This window comes from Bufo bufo, chromosome 4, assembly GCF_905171765.1.
Source record: "Bufo bufo chromosome 4, aBufBuf1.1, whole genome shotgun sequence".
Classification (NCBI taxonomy): domain Eukaryota; kingdom Metazoa; phylum Chordata; class Amphibia; order Anura; family Bufonidae; genus Bufo; species Bufo bufo.
In genome coordinates this window covers 442,799,452-442,820,774 of record NC_053392.1, presented here as the reverse complement: position 1 = coordinate 442,820,774, position 21,323 = coordinate 442,799,452, and the positions used below count along the sequence as shown (strand labels likewise).

The window sequence follows — 21,323 nt, the reverse complement described above, 5'->3', positions numbered from 1 at the left end:
TTCCCTCACTCTGCAACAGAATACTGATACTTTCTTTTCTTCCTCAGTATCTTTAGGTATTGAGGATTTATCTTTCTTTGGACGTTCCCCATGTAGTGGTGTAGGATGGCGTCCTTTACAAATGCTGGATGTGGCCCTTTTCTTGCACTCCTTAGTAACATGGCCTTTTCTTAGACATCCGAAACACAGTTGGTTATCCAGTACAAATTTTTTCTTTTCTTCTGGAGACTTCTCCTTCAATTGTTGGCACTTGTGTATAGAGCGGTTCTCTCCACAGAACATACATTTGAAGGTAGTCTGAAGATTTTCTTGGTTCTGTCTCTCTACTGATCCCCGTAGTGACTTTGAACTTTGTCTTGTAGGTATCTGGACCTTTAGCTGCTGTGTTGGTTGCAAAGCTAGTTGCTCTTGCACGTCTTATCTCTCTTGCAGGCATTTCTTCTAAGGATTTTAAGACGTAAGATGATGTTACTGGATTATATGCTATCCATGCTTCCTCATTAACTAACTCAGAGAACTCTTTAAAACTTGGGAAGTTCTTACCAATATCTAACTGTTTAGTAACATTACAATTCCATCTAGAAGCCACTGCTTCAGGTAGCTTAGTTAGCATCCTATGGTTTTCTAGATAGTCGTTCAGTACTTCCAGTCCTTGAACATGTGGGATGGCATTGCTGCATGCTTGCAGGAAGTCACCATACTTTTGGAGTCGGAAGTGTTCTTTAGGACCTATTTTAGGCCAGTTATTCAGTTTCTCTCTAAAGGCTCTTTGTACTATGACAGGATGACCATATCTTGCATTCAATTTTTCCCTTGCTTGCTTGTAGGCTTCTTCGTCTTTTCTATAGACGTTACCTTCAAGAACTTCCTTTGTTTCCCACCAACATATCTCTGAAGGTAGAATAACTTGATCATTTCAAAGCTTGTCTTTCACTCTATGAACTTCAGTATGTCTCCTGAAAATACAGTAGGTTCTGGAACGGGAAGTCTAGCTAGGACTGTTCTTTGTTGTCTTGCTGGGACAATGGTTGTAACACTCTCCTGAGCATTGCCGTGACATCTAGGAATAGAATCATCCTGTTCTATTTTCTCACTTAGTTCTGAATTAGGTGGGTCCCTTTTTTTATCTTTTCTGGTAGAGATAGAGGGTAAATTCACTCACATTTTTTCTGACACTAGACTAGGCCTCTCTCTGTTTTTTTGAGCAGGGATAAAAGGATAATAACATTTCTTTACTACATGCTGGAGATTCCCTTCCATACTCATGGGTGTATGAAGGAAAGCAGGAGTCTGTTTCTTCACTTGGTACAGATTTGAACCTATGACTACTCTGATTCATATCCTCTTCATGTACTCTGAGTCTGGCTTCTATGATCTTAACTTCTTTCTGCCTTTCCATCTGTTGGCGCTGTGCCTCCATTTCAGCTTCCATTTGATGGCGTTGTGCCTTCATTTTATAGTGCTGTGCCTCGATGGCAGCTTCCATCTCAGTTTCTGCTCTCTTGAGAGCAAGTTGTTCAGCTAATTCCTTTCTTTTGGCTGAAGTACTTGAGGACTCTGATATGTGGGTGGCACTTCTGCTAGAGAAGGAAGTCACACTTGAGTTTGTGGTTCCCAATAAGGACCTACAGTAGCATAGTCTCTCATAAAAAGCTCATTCATTCTACTTCTTGCTTTAACTTCATCATAATTAGCTGCAGATGTAAGTTCTCTCATGAGCTTTACTAAATCTTTAGTGACTGCAGTACATATGTCCATGTTCCTTACAATATCCTGGGAAGGTGACGTAAACGACCGCAGGTTCACATATGATGCCATAAGCTCTGATTCAGATTCTTCTTCTGTCTCTACCATATCACTCAAGTTCTCTTTTATACTTTTTTGCTTTTGCTTTTTACAATGTCTTTAATGTATAATTTCCACTTATCATACATTCTGGCAAACTTTTTTCCTTTCAGCGCTGCTTCTTGCTCCAAATTTTCCAGCATCTTTGGGGTCGGTTTTCTGACACGTGATGAACATCTTAGTTCATCTGCTTGGGCTTTATTTGTTTGAGGCAAGACTAATGCTGCATCGGACTCTAATACCTCAGACAGGCTCCCTTGCTCTTCAACTTCTACTCTATCTATCTTTGCATCCTCTAACAGTGGCATGGTAATACTAGGCTCAGACATTTTACTTTAAATGCTATAACAATCAATTAAAATAATAAGATGCCTTTCACTTTAAATGCAATACTGACAAATGCAGAAATAAATGACTTTCACTTTAAATGCAATACTGACAAAATGCAGAAATAAATTACTTTCACTTTTTAAATACTTTTGAATTCATATACTACAAACTGTCCTTTGTTTTTTACTTTCAAGTCTCTTATTTCTGAACACAAAAACGTCTCTTTATGCCAAAGCCTATATGCAATTCAAGGTAATAAAAGGAAAGCTCTGACCTTATTCTGAAGAGCAGGAACAAATGTCAGTCTTAAAGGAGATGTGTCTTTTCTTGCTGTGATGCGATGCTCTGTGCAGACTTGCGATGTTCTTTGATGACTTGCAATGCTCTGTGATGACTTGTGATGCGCTGGCTTGGATACGCTGCTGCAGGCTTTAGGCCTAGTGGCGGGAAACTAGCTCACTGCAGTACATGGCCTCTTCGTGTATCTCTGAGCGGGCACTCTAACTCTGGACTTTGGCCTCCCACCATGCATCTCTTTCTCTCTCTAGGGATCGCAGGAGGGTTGGCACTCTTTCTCTGACTATTTTGCCTTTGCCGTTCTGCCACTTTAAGAGTCGGCTGCAGTTTGACTAATGCACACGTTCTATGGCCTCTATGGTAGCTCCGCTGAGATGTCTTTGCTTGCTCACTCAGGGAACAGTTGCTGCGCGGCAGTATATGCTGGTGCTCTGCTGCTCTAATGCGCTCTTTACTGTGCAAGTTGAGGGGCGCTATCACTTCGCCCTCTGGGGGCAATAGTTCCACAGTGGCAGGCGCAGCATTCTGAAGTACCTTTTGCGCTGTGGCATTAGAAGAATTTTGAAATCTCAGACTTTTAGTCTAACCAGACTGTCTATTACTCTGTAATTCCTCTAGCGCCATTCTATGAAAACAGTAGGTTTAAAGAGCACACCAAATGCTTGAAAAAACTTGTTTATTAACTTCAACTTTTCTTCATATAACACTGCCGCCTCCGCAGCACATAGTCCATGTACAAAACACACGTGTTGAATAAAGAATCACAAAATGGCGGTATGCATAAGATGGTGGTTCAACTGTTCAATCTTGTCATTCAATATAAAATGGTGGATATATTTCTCTCTTGAGTATCTGTACTCTCACTTTAAGTTATTTAAGCACTTTATGATCTCTCTGAGAGGTATATCTGAGGTCTAACTAATAGTTCACTTGCTCTACTTAGTTTTCAGTTTGCTCTATACAATTGCTTATGATCTGGTATGAGCAGTTCACATTTGTATGCAATTTGTTTGGATTGTATGATTGTATGGCTCAGTAGTTTGTTTGTATGGTGAAATGTAAGTAAACATACATAACTTGTTTAGTATACAACTCTAGTCACTACATTAACAGTAGGAACATTATATAACTGTTTTAAATACCTATTTTGGCCTCTGTGCTTCCATAAAACACAGCTCTTAGTGGAGTGAATGTCTGTTCAGCTTCTCTCCTCTGGTGTAATGATTATAGCAGCTCCTATTTCCCACACAGGCTGTGTGTGAGGCTGGCTGTAATTGGTCAAAACTCCTGCTGTGTGTGAGGCTGGCTGTGATTGGTCAAGACTCCTGCCCAGCAACAACGGTTTAACTCTATGCTTTCTGTTGTTTCTGCTGTGTCATTGAGCTTAACTTACATTATATAATGAATCTTAAAGGCATATTATCTTTTCTTATTCTGTGAACACATCATAATAGTTTTATGACATCCAAACATGAAGTCACTGTAAATAACTCTGCTTTTGTCTTTAACACACAAACATAGGAACTGTATTAAGGTTATTGGCAGGTTTATCTGTTTAAACATATAAGCTATATTATCAACCTAGGACAGTTCTTAGCTGGCCAGCTACAGCACCCATTACAGAGAAAAATATATGTTATATATGGACCAATAGTGTACCTATCATTACAAAGAAAATCACAGAAATCTCAGCAAGTGGCAGATGTATAATTAATCTAGAGCAGTCAGCAATTGTGTTTTATCTGTTTTTCTTTGTCTTATTTCATCCCTCCAAGTTTTTTTCCTCTCTATATACAGAGTGTTGAGTGGGCAGGCTGTCCCTGATGTGAAGCTACTGCTGTGCATGGCACTGTGTGTCAGTCATATGTTTTCTCCCGCTGACCTGCTGTCTTATGGATACATTTAGAGACATAGAAACTGCGATTGCATCCTTATTTCCCTGTCTTTACTGTGTTACTGTTCACCAATTTTTGAAAAACCAAATATATACAAAGAGGCCGTGGCAGGAAAAGGGGCCTACTGGCTGTTGGAGGTCCATCCCTTTAAGATATATTATAAAGCTCCATGTATTCACCTACTATACTGCTGATTTATGTAAATAAAATCATAACAATGTGTGTACTTTCATAAGATTTGCAGTCTTCTATTGTGATCCAAAGATTTTTTTCTATGATGACATAACATCCACATTGTGTTTTATAGGCTTTGGCACAAATGTATTCCACCCTAAAGATATTACTGTTATGTCCCTTTGACCAAATATCACCATTTATCAAAACTGCCTTATTCTAAAATTATTAGTCTATCATTGCCCCCTGTGGCAAATCTATTTCAATATTCAGTTGTAGGTTACGACCTGCATTGAAGCCTTGTAATGTAGGCAATAAGAAGCGTTATTGGTAAAAACAAGGGGTGTGGCTAGTGTCACATGATCTGCTGATGTCAGGATATGTCTCACTGCCCTAAGGCATGATGAGATAGCAGACATGTGACAAACCAGGAAGTAGGATTCAACCATAGCGGGATAAGAGAAAACTGCAAATGAGTAGGGTTGAGCGAACCCGAACTATAAAGTTCAGGTTCGTACCAAACTTTAGTTTTTTTTGTACCTGGACCCGAACCCGAACATTTTTTAAAAAGTTTGGGTTTGAGTTCGGCAATTAAATGGCGCTTCTTGAAAGGCTGTAGGGCAGCCAATCAACAAGCGTTTAACTAGTGTGCCCTTAGAAGTCATCACAACCATGCCACAGCCTACTAATGGCATGGCTGTGATTTGCCAAGTGCAGCATGTGACCCAGCCTCTATATAAGCTGGAGTCACGTAGCGCTGCACGTCACTCTGCTCTTACTAGTTGTTTGGATAGGATGCTGCTGCTCTGAGTGAGAGATTAGGAAAGACTGATATCTGCACTTGGTGTGAAGTCAGCGATCTACAGCATTTTTTGCTTTGGGGGTGCAATGCAACATTTTTTTACCCTGCCCTGAGGCCAGTGAGACTGAAAAAAAAGTTTTAATCAGTCAGTTAGGTGGGCGGCCATTTTGTGCAACAGCAGTGCAACAGCAGTGCACCAGCACTGCATATGTGCCAGGGACAATCATTTAATCCTGTTCTTGTAGTTCAGTGGCCGACATACACCTATTTTTAAAGTGCACCTGCACTGCATATGTGCCAGGGGAAGGGAAAATAATACCGTCTGTGAGTTCAGGGACCCAGGGGGTGACATATCCCCATTTTTTTCTGTAAAGTACCCCTGTGCTGCATTTCTGAGAGTGAAATATAATCAGTTAAATCCATCTGTTCCATTGTGGGGTGACATATTTACATTTTTTGTTGTAAAGTACCTCTGAGGCCTGCACTGCATATTTGACAGGCAGGCACATAAATTCAGCAAATCCATCTGTTCCATTGTAGGGGTGACATATCCACTATTTTTTAAGTAAAAAAACCCCTGTACTTAATTTGTGAGATTGAAATATAATCACAGTTAAATCCATCTGTGTCATTTAGGGTTAAAAAAAAAACTTTTTTGGGGGGGGAGCAATAAAGTACCTTTTAGCCCTGTACTGCATTTCTGGTAGTTAAAGAAATACAGTTAAATCCATCTGTTTCATTGTGTGTGAGAAAAAAAACTTTTTTTTTGGCAATAAAGTACCTTTGCTGCCTGCACTGCATAGCAGACCGGGCAATAAGTTTAAAAAACTTGTCTGTTCCATTGTTGGGTGACATTAACCCATTTTTCCCATCCAAAAACCCCTGCTCTGCCTAGGTGACAGGGACCTAAATTTCAAAAATTTGTCTGTTCCATTGTTGGGTGACATTAACCCATTTTGGCCGTCAAAAAACCCCTGCTCTGCATTGTTCACAAGGAAATTAATTTAGTGGGTGAATGCAAAAAATTAGGAGAGCATCAAACAAAGGATGTGGCCATGGTCGTGGTGCTGCTGGTGTTGGTGGAGCTCCTGTTGCAGGGGGAGGACGTGGTCGATCTGTACCAGCTACACACCCAAGTGAAACCTTCCTCAGGTGAGAGTAGGCGACAGAACCTTCAGCGTTATTTGGTAGGGCCGAATGCAGCTCTACGAATGGTGAGGCCAGAACAAGTACAGGCGATAGTAGATTGGGTGGCTGACAGTGCCTCCAGTTCTTTCACATTATCTGCTACCCAGTCCCCTGCTGAAAGATCAGAGTTGGCACCTGCAGCCCATGGCCATCAGTCTTTCACCTCACCCCCTTGCAAATCAGGCAAGCAGTCTGAGCCCCAAGTCATGCAGCGGTCTCTTCTGCTTTTTGATGACTCTGCTGGTAGGGTTTCCCAGGGCCATCCACATAGCCCTGCCCCAGAAGTGGAAGAGATTGAGTGCACTGATGCCCAACCACTTATGTTTCAGGATGAGTACATGGGAGCACCACCGCAGCACGTCTCGGATGATGACGAAACACAGGTGCCAACTGCTGCGGCTTTCTGCTGTCTGCAGACCGACAAGGAGGGCAGCGGTGAAGACTGGGTGGAAGATGATGTGGAGGATGATGAGGTCCTCGACCCCACATGGAATCAAGGTCATGCGAGTGACCTGTGTAGTTCGGAGGAAGAGGCGGTGGTCGCACAGAGCCACCAGCACAGCAAAAGAAGGAGCAGGGTGCAAAAGCAGAGCGGCCATCCCCTAGACAGTACGCCTGCTACTGCCCACCGCACCAAAGGACAGAGCACACCAAAGCCAGCTCCAAGGAGTTCCCTGGCGTGGCAGTTCTTCAGACAATGTGCTGACGACAAGACACTAGTGGTTTGCACGCTGTGCAATCAGATCCTGAAGCGAGGCATAAACGTTCTAAACCTGAGCACAACCTGCATGCCCAGGCATCTAAGTGCAAAGCACGAGCTGCACTTAGCGCATGTCCTTCCACCACCGAGGATTGCAGGGCGTTTCTCTTTGCCTCCTGTTGCTTCCTCCTCCCTCTACTCTTTTTCCTCCTCTACCGCCTCTTCATCTGGTCAGCATAACACCTTTACCACAAACTTCAGCACAGCAAGGGGGAAACGACAACAAGCAGTTTTGAAACTTATCTGTTTGGGGGACAAACCCCACACCGTGCAGGAGCTGTGGACGGGCATTGAACAACAGACCGATGAGTGGTTGGTGCCAGTGAGCCTCAAGCCCAGCCTGGTGGTGTGCGATAATGGTCGAAATCTCGTAGCAGCTCTGGGCCTAGCTGGTTTGACGCACATCCCTTGCCTGGCACATGTGCTGAATTTAATTTAATAGATTAGATGTGGTATCCCTTACTCAGGCTCCCTCTCCGGCATGGAACCCTGATTCCCCGTTACCCGTGATCACCATGGTAGGCGCATAGAAGAACATCGAAAGTTGATAGGGAGGATATCCAAATGGATCGTGGACGTCACAGGGACGTGCAGTCAGGCAGAAGTTATCTAGAGTTAACAAGGCGGCAGCAGGGCCTCTCCTGTATAACATTTCCTAATCCAAAATACTGCAGTGATATTCCCTGTAATTTTTTATTACTCATTCCAATAACAGGGCATCTTAAGAGTCCTGTATTGTTATTTATCGTCACTACCTCCCAGAGTCGGGAGTGGGTAATTGTCGCGCGCCTCCTGCCTTCCTTCGATTTTTCTGCTTTAATAACTTGTCCCACATCTCCACCCAATCAGATTTCCGCCATTGACCTCCCTTGGATGTGGTATCCCTTTCTCAGGCTTCCTCTCTGGCAGGGAACCCCGATTCCCCGTTACCAGTGATCACCATGGTAGGCGCATAAATTCGAAAGTTGACAGGGAAGATATCCAATTGGATCACGGGGACATGCGACATGGTGGAGCAGTATGTGTGCACACGCCTACACGTATTGACTGATGGGTCTGCCTTCTTCAACTTCTGGGTCTCCAAATTAGGCACATGGCCTGAGCTTGCCCTTTACGCCTTGGAGGTGCTGGCCTGCCCTGCAGCCAGTGTATTGTCTGAACGTTTCTTTAGCACGGCAGGAGGGGGTTATCACAGACAAGCGCAGCCGCCTGTCCACAGCCAATGTGGACAAGCTCACGTTCATTAAAATGAACCAGGCAGGGATCCCACAGGACTTGTCCGTACCTTGTGCAGAATAGACATGTATACCGGCCTCACCCAGCCATTGTTGTACTCCAGCGCACTTTCTCTTTGTTTTATTTTTTATATTTCCCAATTTTTTGGGGTCTACCCAAATTTAAACAAAAAATAATAAAAAAATAAATTAAAAAACCAAACTAAAAAACTGTGTTGGCTACCTTCTCCTCCACCGCCGCTTCCACCTACACTGCCACATCCACCGCCTCTTCAACCTCCTACTTCATATGGACCTCCTCCTCCTAGATCAAGATTATAATTTTTTATTTTTACGTATTTTATGTTATTTGAAATCATTTCCCTATCCACATTTGTTTGCAGAGCACTTGCCATGCTCTTAACCACATTTTGCTGCCTTTTGCAGCCCTCTAGCCCTTTCCATGACTATTTTTAGAGCCATTTTAGTGCTCCAAAGTTCAGGTCCCCATTGACTTCAATGGTGTTCGGGTTCGGGGTCAATTTCGGGTCCCGAACTTGAACTTTTTTGCGAAGTTTAGCCGAACCCGTCGAACCCGAAATTCCAGGTGTCCGCTCAACTCTACAAATGAGGTAAATTTGAGGGGGAAAAAACTAGCCAAAAAGGAATGGGAGCTAGAGCAATTTAAGAAAATACACAGAATAGTGAACAGTAGTTTGACACAACCCCATTAATTATTACATAACAGAATATAGTCCGAGCACCAGAAAAAAAAGTTTAAATCCAATTTCATTCAAAAACAAATAAAAACATTTTGTGTACATCCACAAACAGATAGAACAGTATTAGTATTGCGGTTAAAATCATGGTTGCACTAAAAGGTTATTGTCTATCTCAATAAAACAGAATCCTTCCATTACAATCTCCTGTCTGAAACTGATATTGACTGCATGTTTTCCATTAACAAAAGCCAGACCTTGTTTTAGAACAGAGATAAGAACAGCAAGCTTTTTGGTTTGTTGAAAGATTTTTGTAATGGGTTTAGTTGTTATACGTCTCTGATCATTTCCCTCCATTTAATAACAACTCCCATGGTTTAATGAGACATTCAGATGCATGGGGAGCATGCACATAATAAATCAGTATATCATCTACTCTGTGCACAGTAGATAGAAAGATGGCTGGAGAGTTCTGGAATGCCTGCCCTAGGCAACAAGAGACTTTGTCAAATTAATGAATATCATATACATGTTTTATGGCTATGACTAGTTGGTAAGACATTACATTATACAGTATGTAAAAATCTGAAATACACATTTGTAAGTTGGGTTGGAAGAAGAGAGCTGTGCACCATTCAGAGGTGTGTTCCATGCTGAGCTGATATCAAGCGTCGAGGCTCAGAGGAGAGAAGATGAAAGGAGGCAATTTAGTGGGAGATGATAGCCCGAAGCTTGGAGGAAAGAGCTGCTGGCGCGCTACCTAATGTGGCTCTGAATAGAGAGTCTGTTATGTAACCTGTTATGTATTCATCAAAACCTAAGTTTGGTTCACGTCCCACTTGCACCTTACATATTACTATTGCAACAGTTCCATTTTCACACAGAAAGTACCATATAAAAAGTATCATAAAGTATACAGTAGCAGTCACAAGTTTGGGCACCCATTGGTCAAAATGACTGTAACTATTAACAGTTAAGAAAGCTGAAGATGAAATGGTCTCCAAAAGGCATAAAGTTGAAGATGAAACACACTTTTCAAGATTTTAAGCAATATTGGTGTATTATTTTTGTCCCCCACAATTTTAGAGCAAAAAAGGAAAGGAATACCTTGCAAAAATTTGAGAATCCAAGGAGATTTGAGAGCTCAGATAACTTTGACCAATGTCTCAGACCTTAAATAACCTGTTAGGGTTAAGGCTTGTTCACAATTATCATTATGTATGGCCAGGTCATGCAAATTTCAAAGCTTTAAAAATACCTAGACTCCTCTAATCTTGTCCCAAAAAACAGCATCCATAGGTTCTTTCTAAGCAGCTGCCTAACACTGAAAATGAAAATGGTTGAGGAGACACAAAGCAGGAGACGGCTATAAGAAGATAATAAAGCGTTTTCAGATTGCCATTTCCTCAGTTCAAAATGTAATTAAGAAATGACAGTTAACAGGAACAGTGGAGATCAAGAAAAGGTCTGGAAGACCAAGAAGAACTTCAGAGACATCTGCTCGTAGGATTAGAAGAAAGGAAAATCATAACCCCCACTTTACTGCAAAAGACCTTCTGGAAGATTAGCAGACTCTGGAGTTGTGGTACATTGTTCTACTGTTCAGCGACACCTGCACACACATGGCCTTCATGGAAGAGTCATCAGAAGAAAGCCTCTCCTCACCACAAAATTCAGAGTCAGAAGTTTGCAATAAGCCTGATGCTTTTTGGAAACAAGACTTGTGGACCAATTAGGTTAAATTAGAACTCTTTAGCCACAATGAGCAAAGGTATGTTTGGAGAATAAAGGGCACAGAATTTAATAAAAAGAACACCTCTCCAACCATTAAGGATGGGGCGGATCAATCATGCTTTGGGGTTGTGTTGCAGCCAATGGCACAGAGAATGTCTCATGGGTAGAGGGAAGAATGGATTCAATGAAATTCCATCTCATTGTTGAAGCAAACATAACACCAACTATAAAAAGTTGAATTTGAAAAGAGGATGGCTTCTACAAATACATTACACCCACAAATTTGAATGTATTAGGATTTTATGTAATAGACCAACACAAAAGTAGCAAGTATGTGTAAAGTAAAAAGAAAATGATACATGATTTAAACATTTTTTAATAAATAAAAATCTGAAAAATGTGGAATGCATTTGTATTCAGCCCCCTGTACACTGATACCCCTAAATAAAATCCAGTGAGACCAATTGTCTTCAGAGGTCACCTAATTAGTAAGTAAAGTCCACCTGTGTGTCATTTATTCTCAGTATAACTACAGCTATTCTGTGAAGGCCTCAGGGGTTTGTTAGAGAACATTACTGATCAAAAAGCATCATGAAAACCAAGGAACACACCAGGTCAGTTATAAAGCTGTGGAGAAGTGTAAAGCAGAGATAGGTTATAGGAAATATCCCAAGCTCTGAACATCTCATGGAGCACTGTTAAATTCATCATCCAAAAATGGAAAGAGTATGGCACAACCGCAAACCTACCAAGACACGGCTGTCCACTTAAACTGGCAGGAAGAGGCAAGGAGAGCACTAATTAGAGAAGCAGCCAAGAGGCCTTAATGGAAGAGTGGCAAGAAGAAAGCATGCCATAAGAAGTCTTGTTTGTAGTTTGCCACAAACAATGTAGGGGAAACAGCAAATGTGTGGAAGAAGGTGCTCTGTTCAAACGAGACAAAAGTTTACTTTTTGGCCTAAATGCAAAACACTGTGTGTGGCGGAATTCTAACACTGTCCTTCAACCTGAACACCCTGAACACCATAGTGAAACATGTAGGTGGCAGCAATATGCTGTGGGGATGTTTTTCTTCAGCAAGGAAGCTGGTCAGAGTTGATAGGAAGATAGATGGCGCCAAAAACAGGACAATCCTGGAGGAAAACCTGTTAGAGGCTGCAAAACACTTGAGACTGGGGCAGAAGTTGACATTCCAGCAGGAAAATGACCCTAAACATACAGCCATAACTACAATGGAATGGTTTAGATCAAAGCATATTCATGTGCCCCAACAAAGTCCAGATCAAAATCTCATTGAGAATCTTTGGCAAAACTTACATAGATGTTCTCCATCCAATCTGACTGAGCTTGAGCTATTTTGCAAAGAAGAATGGGCAAAAATGTCAGCCTCTAGATATGCAAAGCTGGTAGAGACATACCTCAAAAGACTTGCAACTATAATTAAGAAACATAGTATATAATGCCGAAAAAAGACATTTGTCCACCCAGTTCGGCCTGTTATCCTGCAAGTTGATACAGAGGAAGGCAAAAAAAACTGTGAGGTAGAAGCCAATTTTCCCCACTTAAGGGGAAAAAGATTCCTTTCCAACTCCAATCAGGCAAAGAGAATAACTCCCTGGAACAACGACCCATCTCTAGTAGCTATAGCCTGTAATATATTTACACTTCAAAAATACATCCAGGATCCTCTTGAACTCTTTTAGTGAATTCACCATCACAACCTCCTCAGGCAGAGAGTTCCATAGTCTCACTGCTCTTACCATAAAGAATCCTCTTCTATGTTTGCGTACAAACCTTCTTTCCTCCAGATGCAGAGGATGTCCCCTTGTCACAGTTACAGTCCTGGGGATAAATAGATGATGGGAGAGATCCCTGTACTGACCCCTGATATATTTATACATAGTAATTAGATCTCCCCTCAGTCGTCTTTTTTCTAAAGTGAACAACCCTAATGTTGATAATCTTTCAGGGTACTGTAGTCCCCCCCATTCCAGTTATTACTTTAGTTGTTCTCCACTGTACCCTCTCCAGCTCTGCTATGTCTGCCTTGTTCACAGGAGCCCAGATCTGTACACAGTACTCCATGTGTGGTCTGACTAGTGATTTGTAAAGTAGTAGGATTATGTTCTCATCACGGCATCTATGCCCCTTTTGATGCAACCTATTATCTTATTGGCCTTGGCAGCAGCTGCCTGACACAGGTTTTTACAGCTTAGTTTGCTGTTCACTAAAATTCCTAGGTCCTTTTCCATGTCAGTGTTCAGATTTATACTTTTTACCATTTATATAATTGAAAAACATTTTAGCGTTAGTTTTGCTCTCTTTGGCAATTAATCTTTCGGTCTCTAGTTTGGCTGCTTTTATTCATTTTTTACATATTCAATTATTTTTCCTTAAAGGTTTTCATTGCTTCCTCGCTACCCTCCTGTTTTAGTGATTTAAATGCTTTCTTTTTGTCTTGTATTGCTTTCTTTACAGTTCTATGTATCCACATTTTTCTTGTTCCTTAACCTTTTATTCCCATAAGGTATGTACCTCTCACAATTAGAAATTAGGATGCTTTTAAAAATATCCCATTTTGTGGCTGTATTTTAAATTTTTGAGGACTTTGTCCAAGTTAGTTAGGCCTATGGCCTCTCTTAGTTGGCTAAATTTAGCTTTTTTGAAGTTTGGTATTTTTATTCCTCCTGTGGGGATTCGCTCTGGTAGTTGGATTAGCAGGTGCAGCACAAAGGCAAAGTACAAGTTCTTGGTTCAAAACATCAGCATTTATTCACACGTGAAAGCAAAACAAAACCGCAAGTTGCTTGGTGATCGTTCACACACATGAAAAGTTCATATACAAAACAGTCACCTTTTCTCCTGGGTGTTACTTCACACCCTGTTGGAAGTTCTGCCTTGTCAAGTCCACAGGCAGGTGTTAGGCGCCCTGTTCGCCCTCACAGGGGTCTGAGCCCTCCTGCCCGGCTTAAGCCGCGGATCCCAGCACAGCACTCGGATAACAGCACACAGACCTCCTGAGCTCCACTGTAAGACTGAGGTAATCCTCTCCACCTGGCAGTGCTGGCTGTTTTTTATGCCTGGCAAAACCCGGCCTGGAACATGGGGAGTAGTCACCCACCCAGCACTTTGACTACTCCCAGTAAGAGCCATCCCGGATCAACTATTACAGCCATACTAAGTATCAAGGTGTCAAATAGCAACTACTGCTGACACATAAAAACCAGCTCTTACTCCACCGAGGCCAGGAACCTCAGTGACACGTACCTATAATCCACGATGATTCCTTGTACCTTCTTACATTCCCTGAAGAAACACTCTTTTGAATGATAATTGGAAGGTTATCACTTTATGGACACTATTTCCCAGGTGTCCCCCGCCCTGCACATCTGTTCCCTGCCTCTGGTCGGGTCCTGAACCAGTTGGGAAAGGTAATTGTCTTTGAGGATTGCTGAGAACCTGTTTCCTTTATGAGATGTACAAGTTTCAGTTTCCCAGTCTGTATCTGGGTAGTTGAAGTCCCCCATAATGTTGTCCTTATTATGATTTGCCACCTCGTCTATCTCATTTAGGCCTCATGCACACGACCGTTGTTTGCTTCCGCGTCCGTTCCGCCGATTTTAGCGTTTCAGGTGCGGACCCATTCATTTCTATGGAGCCGTTGAAAATGCGGATAGTGCACCGTTTGCCATCCGCATCCGTGATCCGTGGTTCCAGTCCGTCAAAAAAATATAACCTGTCCTATTCTTGTCTGCGGAAAACGGTTTGCGGACCCATTCAAGTCAATGGGACAGCTAAAATACGCGGAGGCACACAAGATTGTCATCCGCGTGTCCGCGTCTGTTTTATTCCTATCATTTGCATGGCAAACCTGTCTTAGACTTTTTTTTACCTTCCTTTATGTCTGAACCCCATTTTGCGGAACGGAACACAACAACGGTCTTGTGCATGAGGCCTTAGTAGCAGATTTTCTGTGGACTCTGGTATATTTGGTGGTTTATAATAAACTCCTATTAGTAATTTATTATTGTTTTTTCCTCCATGTATTTCTACCCACAGTAACTCCACATGTTCATGTCCCTCACTTATATCTTCCTAGAGTGTGGGCTTTAGACAGGACTTTACATAAAGGCATATCCCCCCCTCCCCCTCCTGTTTTGGCGATCCTTTCTAAACAGATTGTAACCCTGTACATTAACTACCCAGTCATTGCTATCATCCAGCCATGTCTCAGTTATTCCCACTATGTCATAGTCCTCTTCACACATCACTAATTCCAGTTCCCCAGTTTTATTAGTCAGGCTTCTGGCATTAGTATACATACATTTAAGAGGTTTATGTATATTTTGTACCCTACACTTTTCCTTCTGAGCTGTTCTAGTCCCTCCTTCCATTTCTCCCCCAGTCCCATTACGTTGCCCCCGGTCTCTATCTGCACTATCTTCCCATCCTATAACGTAATTACCGCCCCCCCAGTCCCTAGTTTAAACACTCCTCCAATCTTCTAGCCATGTTCTCCCCCAACACAGCTGCCCCTTCCTCATTGAGGTGCAGCCCACCCCTACAGCCAACAGAGAAGTCAGTTCAGTTCTCCATGAACCCAAACCCCTCCTTCCTACACTAATTCTTGAGCCACTTGTTAATCTCCCTAATCTCCCGCTGCCTTTCTTTTGTGGCTTGTGGTACCGGTAGTATTTCGGAAAATACTACCTTTAAAGTCCTTGTCCTAAGCTTTTGACCTAAATCCATAAAATTATTTTTAAGGACGCTCCACCTAACTCTAACTTTGTCATTGGTTCCGATATGGAACATGACCGCTGGATTTTCTCCAGCCCCTCCCAGTAATCTGTCAACCCGATCTGCGATGTCGAACTCGAACAACAGGAAGACAACACACCGATCTACAATCCTGGTCTTTGTGACAGATTGCCCTATTTGTACCCTTAATAATTGAGTCTCCCACTTTTGAGTCTACGCACTTTTTTATTAAAAACTTTAAAAACCATGTATCTTTTTCTTTTCACTTTACAATTACTTGCCACTTAGTGTTGGTCTATCACATAAAATCATAATAAAATACATTTACGTTTGTGGGGGTAAACATAAAAAATTTCAAGAATACTTTTTCAATGCACTGTGTATCAGTCAGAAACTGTCACGGATGGTGTACAGGAAACAAGACAATGCAAAATAATCTATGACTCACTGGATCCACAACTAAGGAACAAAAGGGAAACCCCTGCATGAGACCTGGCACACTCTCCCTGACTGCTCAGCCTATGCGAACACCCCAAAGGTGGATGGTCGCATATCCACGTACCTCGACTATCTAACGCCTGAAGACCCTACAATAGTGAGGGGACACGACCACCGGCTCCCTACACTAGACACGGAGGGAGTCAGGGTCTCCTAAGATCCAGCAAACAGAAAATCACAAATAAATATACAGCACTTATCTTGCAGAAGACTGGGATATAGGAACAGCATGCACACACACTCCAGGAAGTTGTATAAGCCGCACACTACTGCATTATGGGGAGGAATTTAAAGGGAAGCAATCAGTCCAACTGCATGACAGCTGAGAGAGGCTAACGAGATGAGGAACTGAAACCAAAACAAAGAAAACTCAAGGAGGAGGTTCTGAAAGGTTTCTGTCAGAGCTTCTCAGCTGTCTGGTTGTGACAGAAACATTGGCATAACAACCCCTCTCCCCCTCTGCAACCCACATGCCCGGGCAAGCATCACTTTCAACTGTGTTCCCATTTTCAAGATGCGGATCCAGTTAAAAACTGTGGAGGAGACCCTTCCACTTACTCTGTTAAGTCACAGGCTACCTTAGGCTCCAAGGAGGTCAGGAGCATCTAGAAGGCATAGTGACGATGTTAATGCAAAGTGCCACCTGGGCTGAGAAGATCACAGCTAGCGTGAATAAGTGGCTGCTCATCATGAGAATGGGTTTAGGCGAGTTTCTATTTTTTTTATTGCTGCAAAGAGTACACAGTGGGTGTCATTCATTTCCATATAACTGGGCACAGTGGGGGTCATTACTATATAACAGGGCACAATGGGGGTCATTACCAGATAACAGGACACAGTGGCAGATATCATATAACAGGGCACAGTGGCAGACATTACTATATTACAGGACACAGTGGGGTCCTTGCTATATAACAGGACACAGTAGGGTCATTACTATATAACAAGGCACAGTGCGGTCATTACTATATAACAGGACACAGTGGGGTCATTACTATATAACAGGGCATAGTGATCCAGAGTGATCCAGCGCCATTCAACATAAGAAGTCATACCAAGATAATAGACCACTGAGGAAGGCCTTTATAGGACGAAACGTCCAGTCGCCAAATCTAGTTAATGTGACTACTTTAAATCTTCTGAAATGTAACTGGATCATAAATCACATTGGATGTAACACTAATAAATGCAAAAACACGGGTGGACAGCACTCCTTAGTTACAATGCAGCGGGTGCTCGTCTCCAGGGGGGTGGTAAAATGCCCTCCGAAAACCACTTGTGAATGTCAAAAGATGATAAAAAAATAAAAATGGAGACAGCATTGAATTTATTCCAGATGTCACATTTCGGGCTTAGTGATAGCCTTTGCTTGACAAAGGCTATCACTAAGCCGAAACGTTGCATCTGGAATAAATTAAATTTTTGGACGTGCTGTCTCCATTTTTTATTTTTATTTTTTCTCATCTTTTGACGTAACACTAATAAATGTCATAAACTGCAGACAAAATAAGCTGTGTGCCGCAATTTTATACTATTTGGTTACGACTTACAAGTCCTTGCTGGCACCGGCAATAACAGTGTGCGGTGCTCTACCTCCATAACAGGGGTCATTACTATATAACAGGGCACAGTGGGGTCATTACTATATAACAGGGCACAGTGGGGTTATTACTATATAACAGGACACAGTGGGGTCATTACTATATAACAGAGCACAGTGGGGTCATTACTATATAACAGGACACAGTGGGGGTCATTACTATATAACAGGACACAGTGGGGGTCATTACTATATAACAGGACACAGTGGGGGTCATTACTTTATAACAGGACACAGTGGGTTCATTACTATATAACAGGGCACAGTGGGGTCATTACTATATAACAGGGCACAGTGGGGTCATTACTATATAACAGGACACAGTGGGTTCATTACTATATAACAGGACACAGTGGGTTCATTACTATATAACAGAGCACAGTGGGGTCATTACTATATAACAGAGCACAGTGGGTTCATTACTATATAACAGGACACAGTGGGGTCATTACTATATAACAGGACATAGTGGGGTCATTACTATATAACAGGACACAGTGGGTTCATTACTATATAACAGGACACAGTGGGGTCATTACTATATAACAGAGCACAGTGGGGTCATTACTATATAACAGGACACAGTGGGGTCATTACTATATAACAGGACACAGTGGGGGTCATTACTATATAACAGGACACAGTGGGTTCATTACTATATAACAGGGCACAGTGGGGTCATTACTATATAACAGAGCACAGTGGGGTCATTACTATATAACAGGACACAGTGGGTTCATTACTATATAACAGGACACAGTAGGCTGACCCCTATGCCACGAAACTATTGAGTTCTGTGGTCTTTAAATATATTGGAATCCATTTTACCACTGAGCACCACCTTCTCATTAGAGGAGTGCCGTTCAATTTTCTTCACTCATCTTACCACCCCTCACCAGTGATTGATGGTTGCCATACATCTGCCATATATCTGCATGTATGCACAACGAAAATCTTGCAATTGTGTAGGGTTGAATTTATGCTACCCTTATGAATACTGTGGCCCTAAAAATGCTGTATTCTTTGTTAGGTGCTAATAGCAGAACAGCACAGATCCACTTAAAAAATGTTTGTATATGAAAAGGTCAGAAGCAGACTGGGAAATTAAAGTGGCCCTGAAAAAAAATCTAAAAGTGGCCTCATGTTATAGATGGGTCCAAATTGGCAGAATGCAGGGCAACACAACCAGGCTGGGTCAACAATACCATAGCTCAAAATAACATCCCAGCAGAACAATATACCACAGTGCCGCACAATATATTGTCCCAAAAACTGTCCCTTTATTGTGGTCATCTGCCATTTTCTGTCCTACTCCAGTTGTCTCTGATTAAGATATGGAGCTGGGGGCTTAGGAGGTGGGATGTGGGCCACAGCAGTTGAATTCAACTTCTTACTTTCACTTTGTAATGTGCAGCAGCCATTTTAGAAAAAATCTGATTCGTTACCACAAAGTGTGAGGAAATTCGTACTCGTGACAAAAATTAAATTTTTCCTGAAATTCTGATCGAATTTCACTTCGTCAACTTCAATTCACCCAACACTAGTCAAGATGTCCACGATGGCCTCTCCGTGATCAAATGGATGAGATTAGTGTATATATTTTTTTGTTTTAACCCCTTATTAACCCTGATGGGCTGAATGTCACTCTCAGATCGCCATTTCTCGTCATTGCATTCACTCCATACAATGGAATGCAATTCGTAACCCCTAACAAATCAAATTTCTAGACAAAATTTGACGAAGCAGCCGAATCTGATTTTTTAAAACATTGCTCATCTCTATCCATAATATATATCTGCAAAGAAAAGGGAGTTAGTCAGCACATCCCAATGCGCAGGTGCACGCTGCCATGGCTAAAAACATAGAGAAAAAAAAGACAATGCAACAGCACTCTGCATACCAGATAAAGTACAATAATAGTCACAAAAAACATTATAGTGCTAATGCTACGCTTATTTATAAAGTGAGATGCTTGGCAAATGCATTTTGTACAAAACCATTTAGGCCCGTCTGCCGAACGTCAAGGCGATCTCTGTAAGACGGGAACCTAACACTAAATACTACCTGTTATGCGCCATAATGGCCGCCATAAAGTTCAGGAAGTGAGTGCTGTTGCATTGTCTTTTTTTCTCTATATCCATAATATATAACCATAAGGTTATATTTATGCAATCACCGTTCAGTAATGTTAAGAATACAGGAAACCGAACACATCAAATGGAATCTACATTATTATTTATTAGATTTTTTTAAACATTTCCATTAGTGATATAAAAAAGTGAGTAGTAAAAATGTGCACTTACCATCTGGCTGGTATACCAGTACAAACATGAACCTTTCAGAACTGCCCAAATCTTTTTCCACTTGTTGCCAAGAAATGATTTTTCTTTTTTCTTATACAACCATCCTTGACAATCAGCATCTCCTAATTCTTTGCATGAGATTCTTCTGCGACTCATTTTGAATATACTGACTGTGCAATAAATAAGGAAAATTACTTCAGGATTACCAATGAATAGACTAATATCGTACTGATTCATACAATTCATATTTTCAAAGATGTCATCACTGATCATAATACAACTGTCAGATAAAAATGTTGTATACAGGCATAAAATGACAGAACACATTGTTTTCCACGACTTAGTACTAAAAGTATAAATGCACAATGATCATGCTTGTATGACCATCCAACCCACAAACGGTGTATTCATCTGCAATTTGTTGTATTCATTTTAACTCTATTATATGTCTATGGAGATAACTGAATGAACACAGTATGTACATTTCCCATGTATAGGCAATGGCAGTACATTACAGATAAAACTGTTCAAGGTAAGTAATTCTATTTTTATATTACTTAGCTTAACCCATGTAGAGCTCCAAAGCAGAGTCACAAACTACACATGGGCAAATACAAATTCTACAAAAATAAGAAAATATAGCTGTTGCTTACCTTTAGATTTCCTCCTTTGCTTTGACCGCAAGGAAACCTACAGGAAACGGACAGGGGAAAGCAAGATAGAGAGGAAATTTCTTATTGTGCTTGTTATGGAGGAGGCTGGAGTTAATAGAAAAGGAGGGTCTGTGAGAAGGACAATCTATGCTGCACACACAGGCAAATGAGGAAGCTACAGTTAAGTGCTACATTTGCAGTTCGTTTCTATTTCTTGATGAATCATGCATTCTGAATACTGACATTTTTATGAAAATTTCATTTGCCATGAAATAGACCAAGTTGTGTGTTTACTCCTAGCTACAACATGACCAGTGTTTTCATTAGACCAGAAAATTATATAATACTACATAAAAATCAAAAATGAAACAGGATTTATGACAAACATGGTTGCTTGAGTATGAAGCGGTTAACTGAAGAAAGTGCTTCTCTTTTAGTAGTCAATGTGTTTCTCAAACTCAATCTGTTTTGGGGGTGAAGGTAATTTTAGATGGAGTATATTTTTAATTTAAAGAAGTGAAGGTGACTTATTTATGTTTGCAGCAGTAATTTC

At 41.5% G+C, this 21,323-nt stretch overlaps 1 protein-coding gene across 1 annotated transcript in view; it reads right to left on the bottom strand.

The window, feature by feature from the left end:
- IPCEF1 (interaction protein for cytohesin exchange factors 1) overlaps positions 1-21,323 on the bottom strand; it is a 382,557-nt gene that overhangs the window by 140,396 nt on the left and 220,838 nt on the right. The window contains exons 3-4 of the mRNA XM_040430126.1: positions 20,771-20,807; positions 20,118-20,287 (exon numbers count right to left, since the gene is read on the bottom strand). Of these exons, the coding sequence (XP_040286060.1) occupies positions 20,118-20,287; positions 20,771-20,807 (207 nt within the window). The remainder of the gene's footprint in view (positions 1-20,117; positions 20,288-20,770; positions 20,808-21,323) is intronic.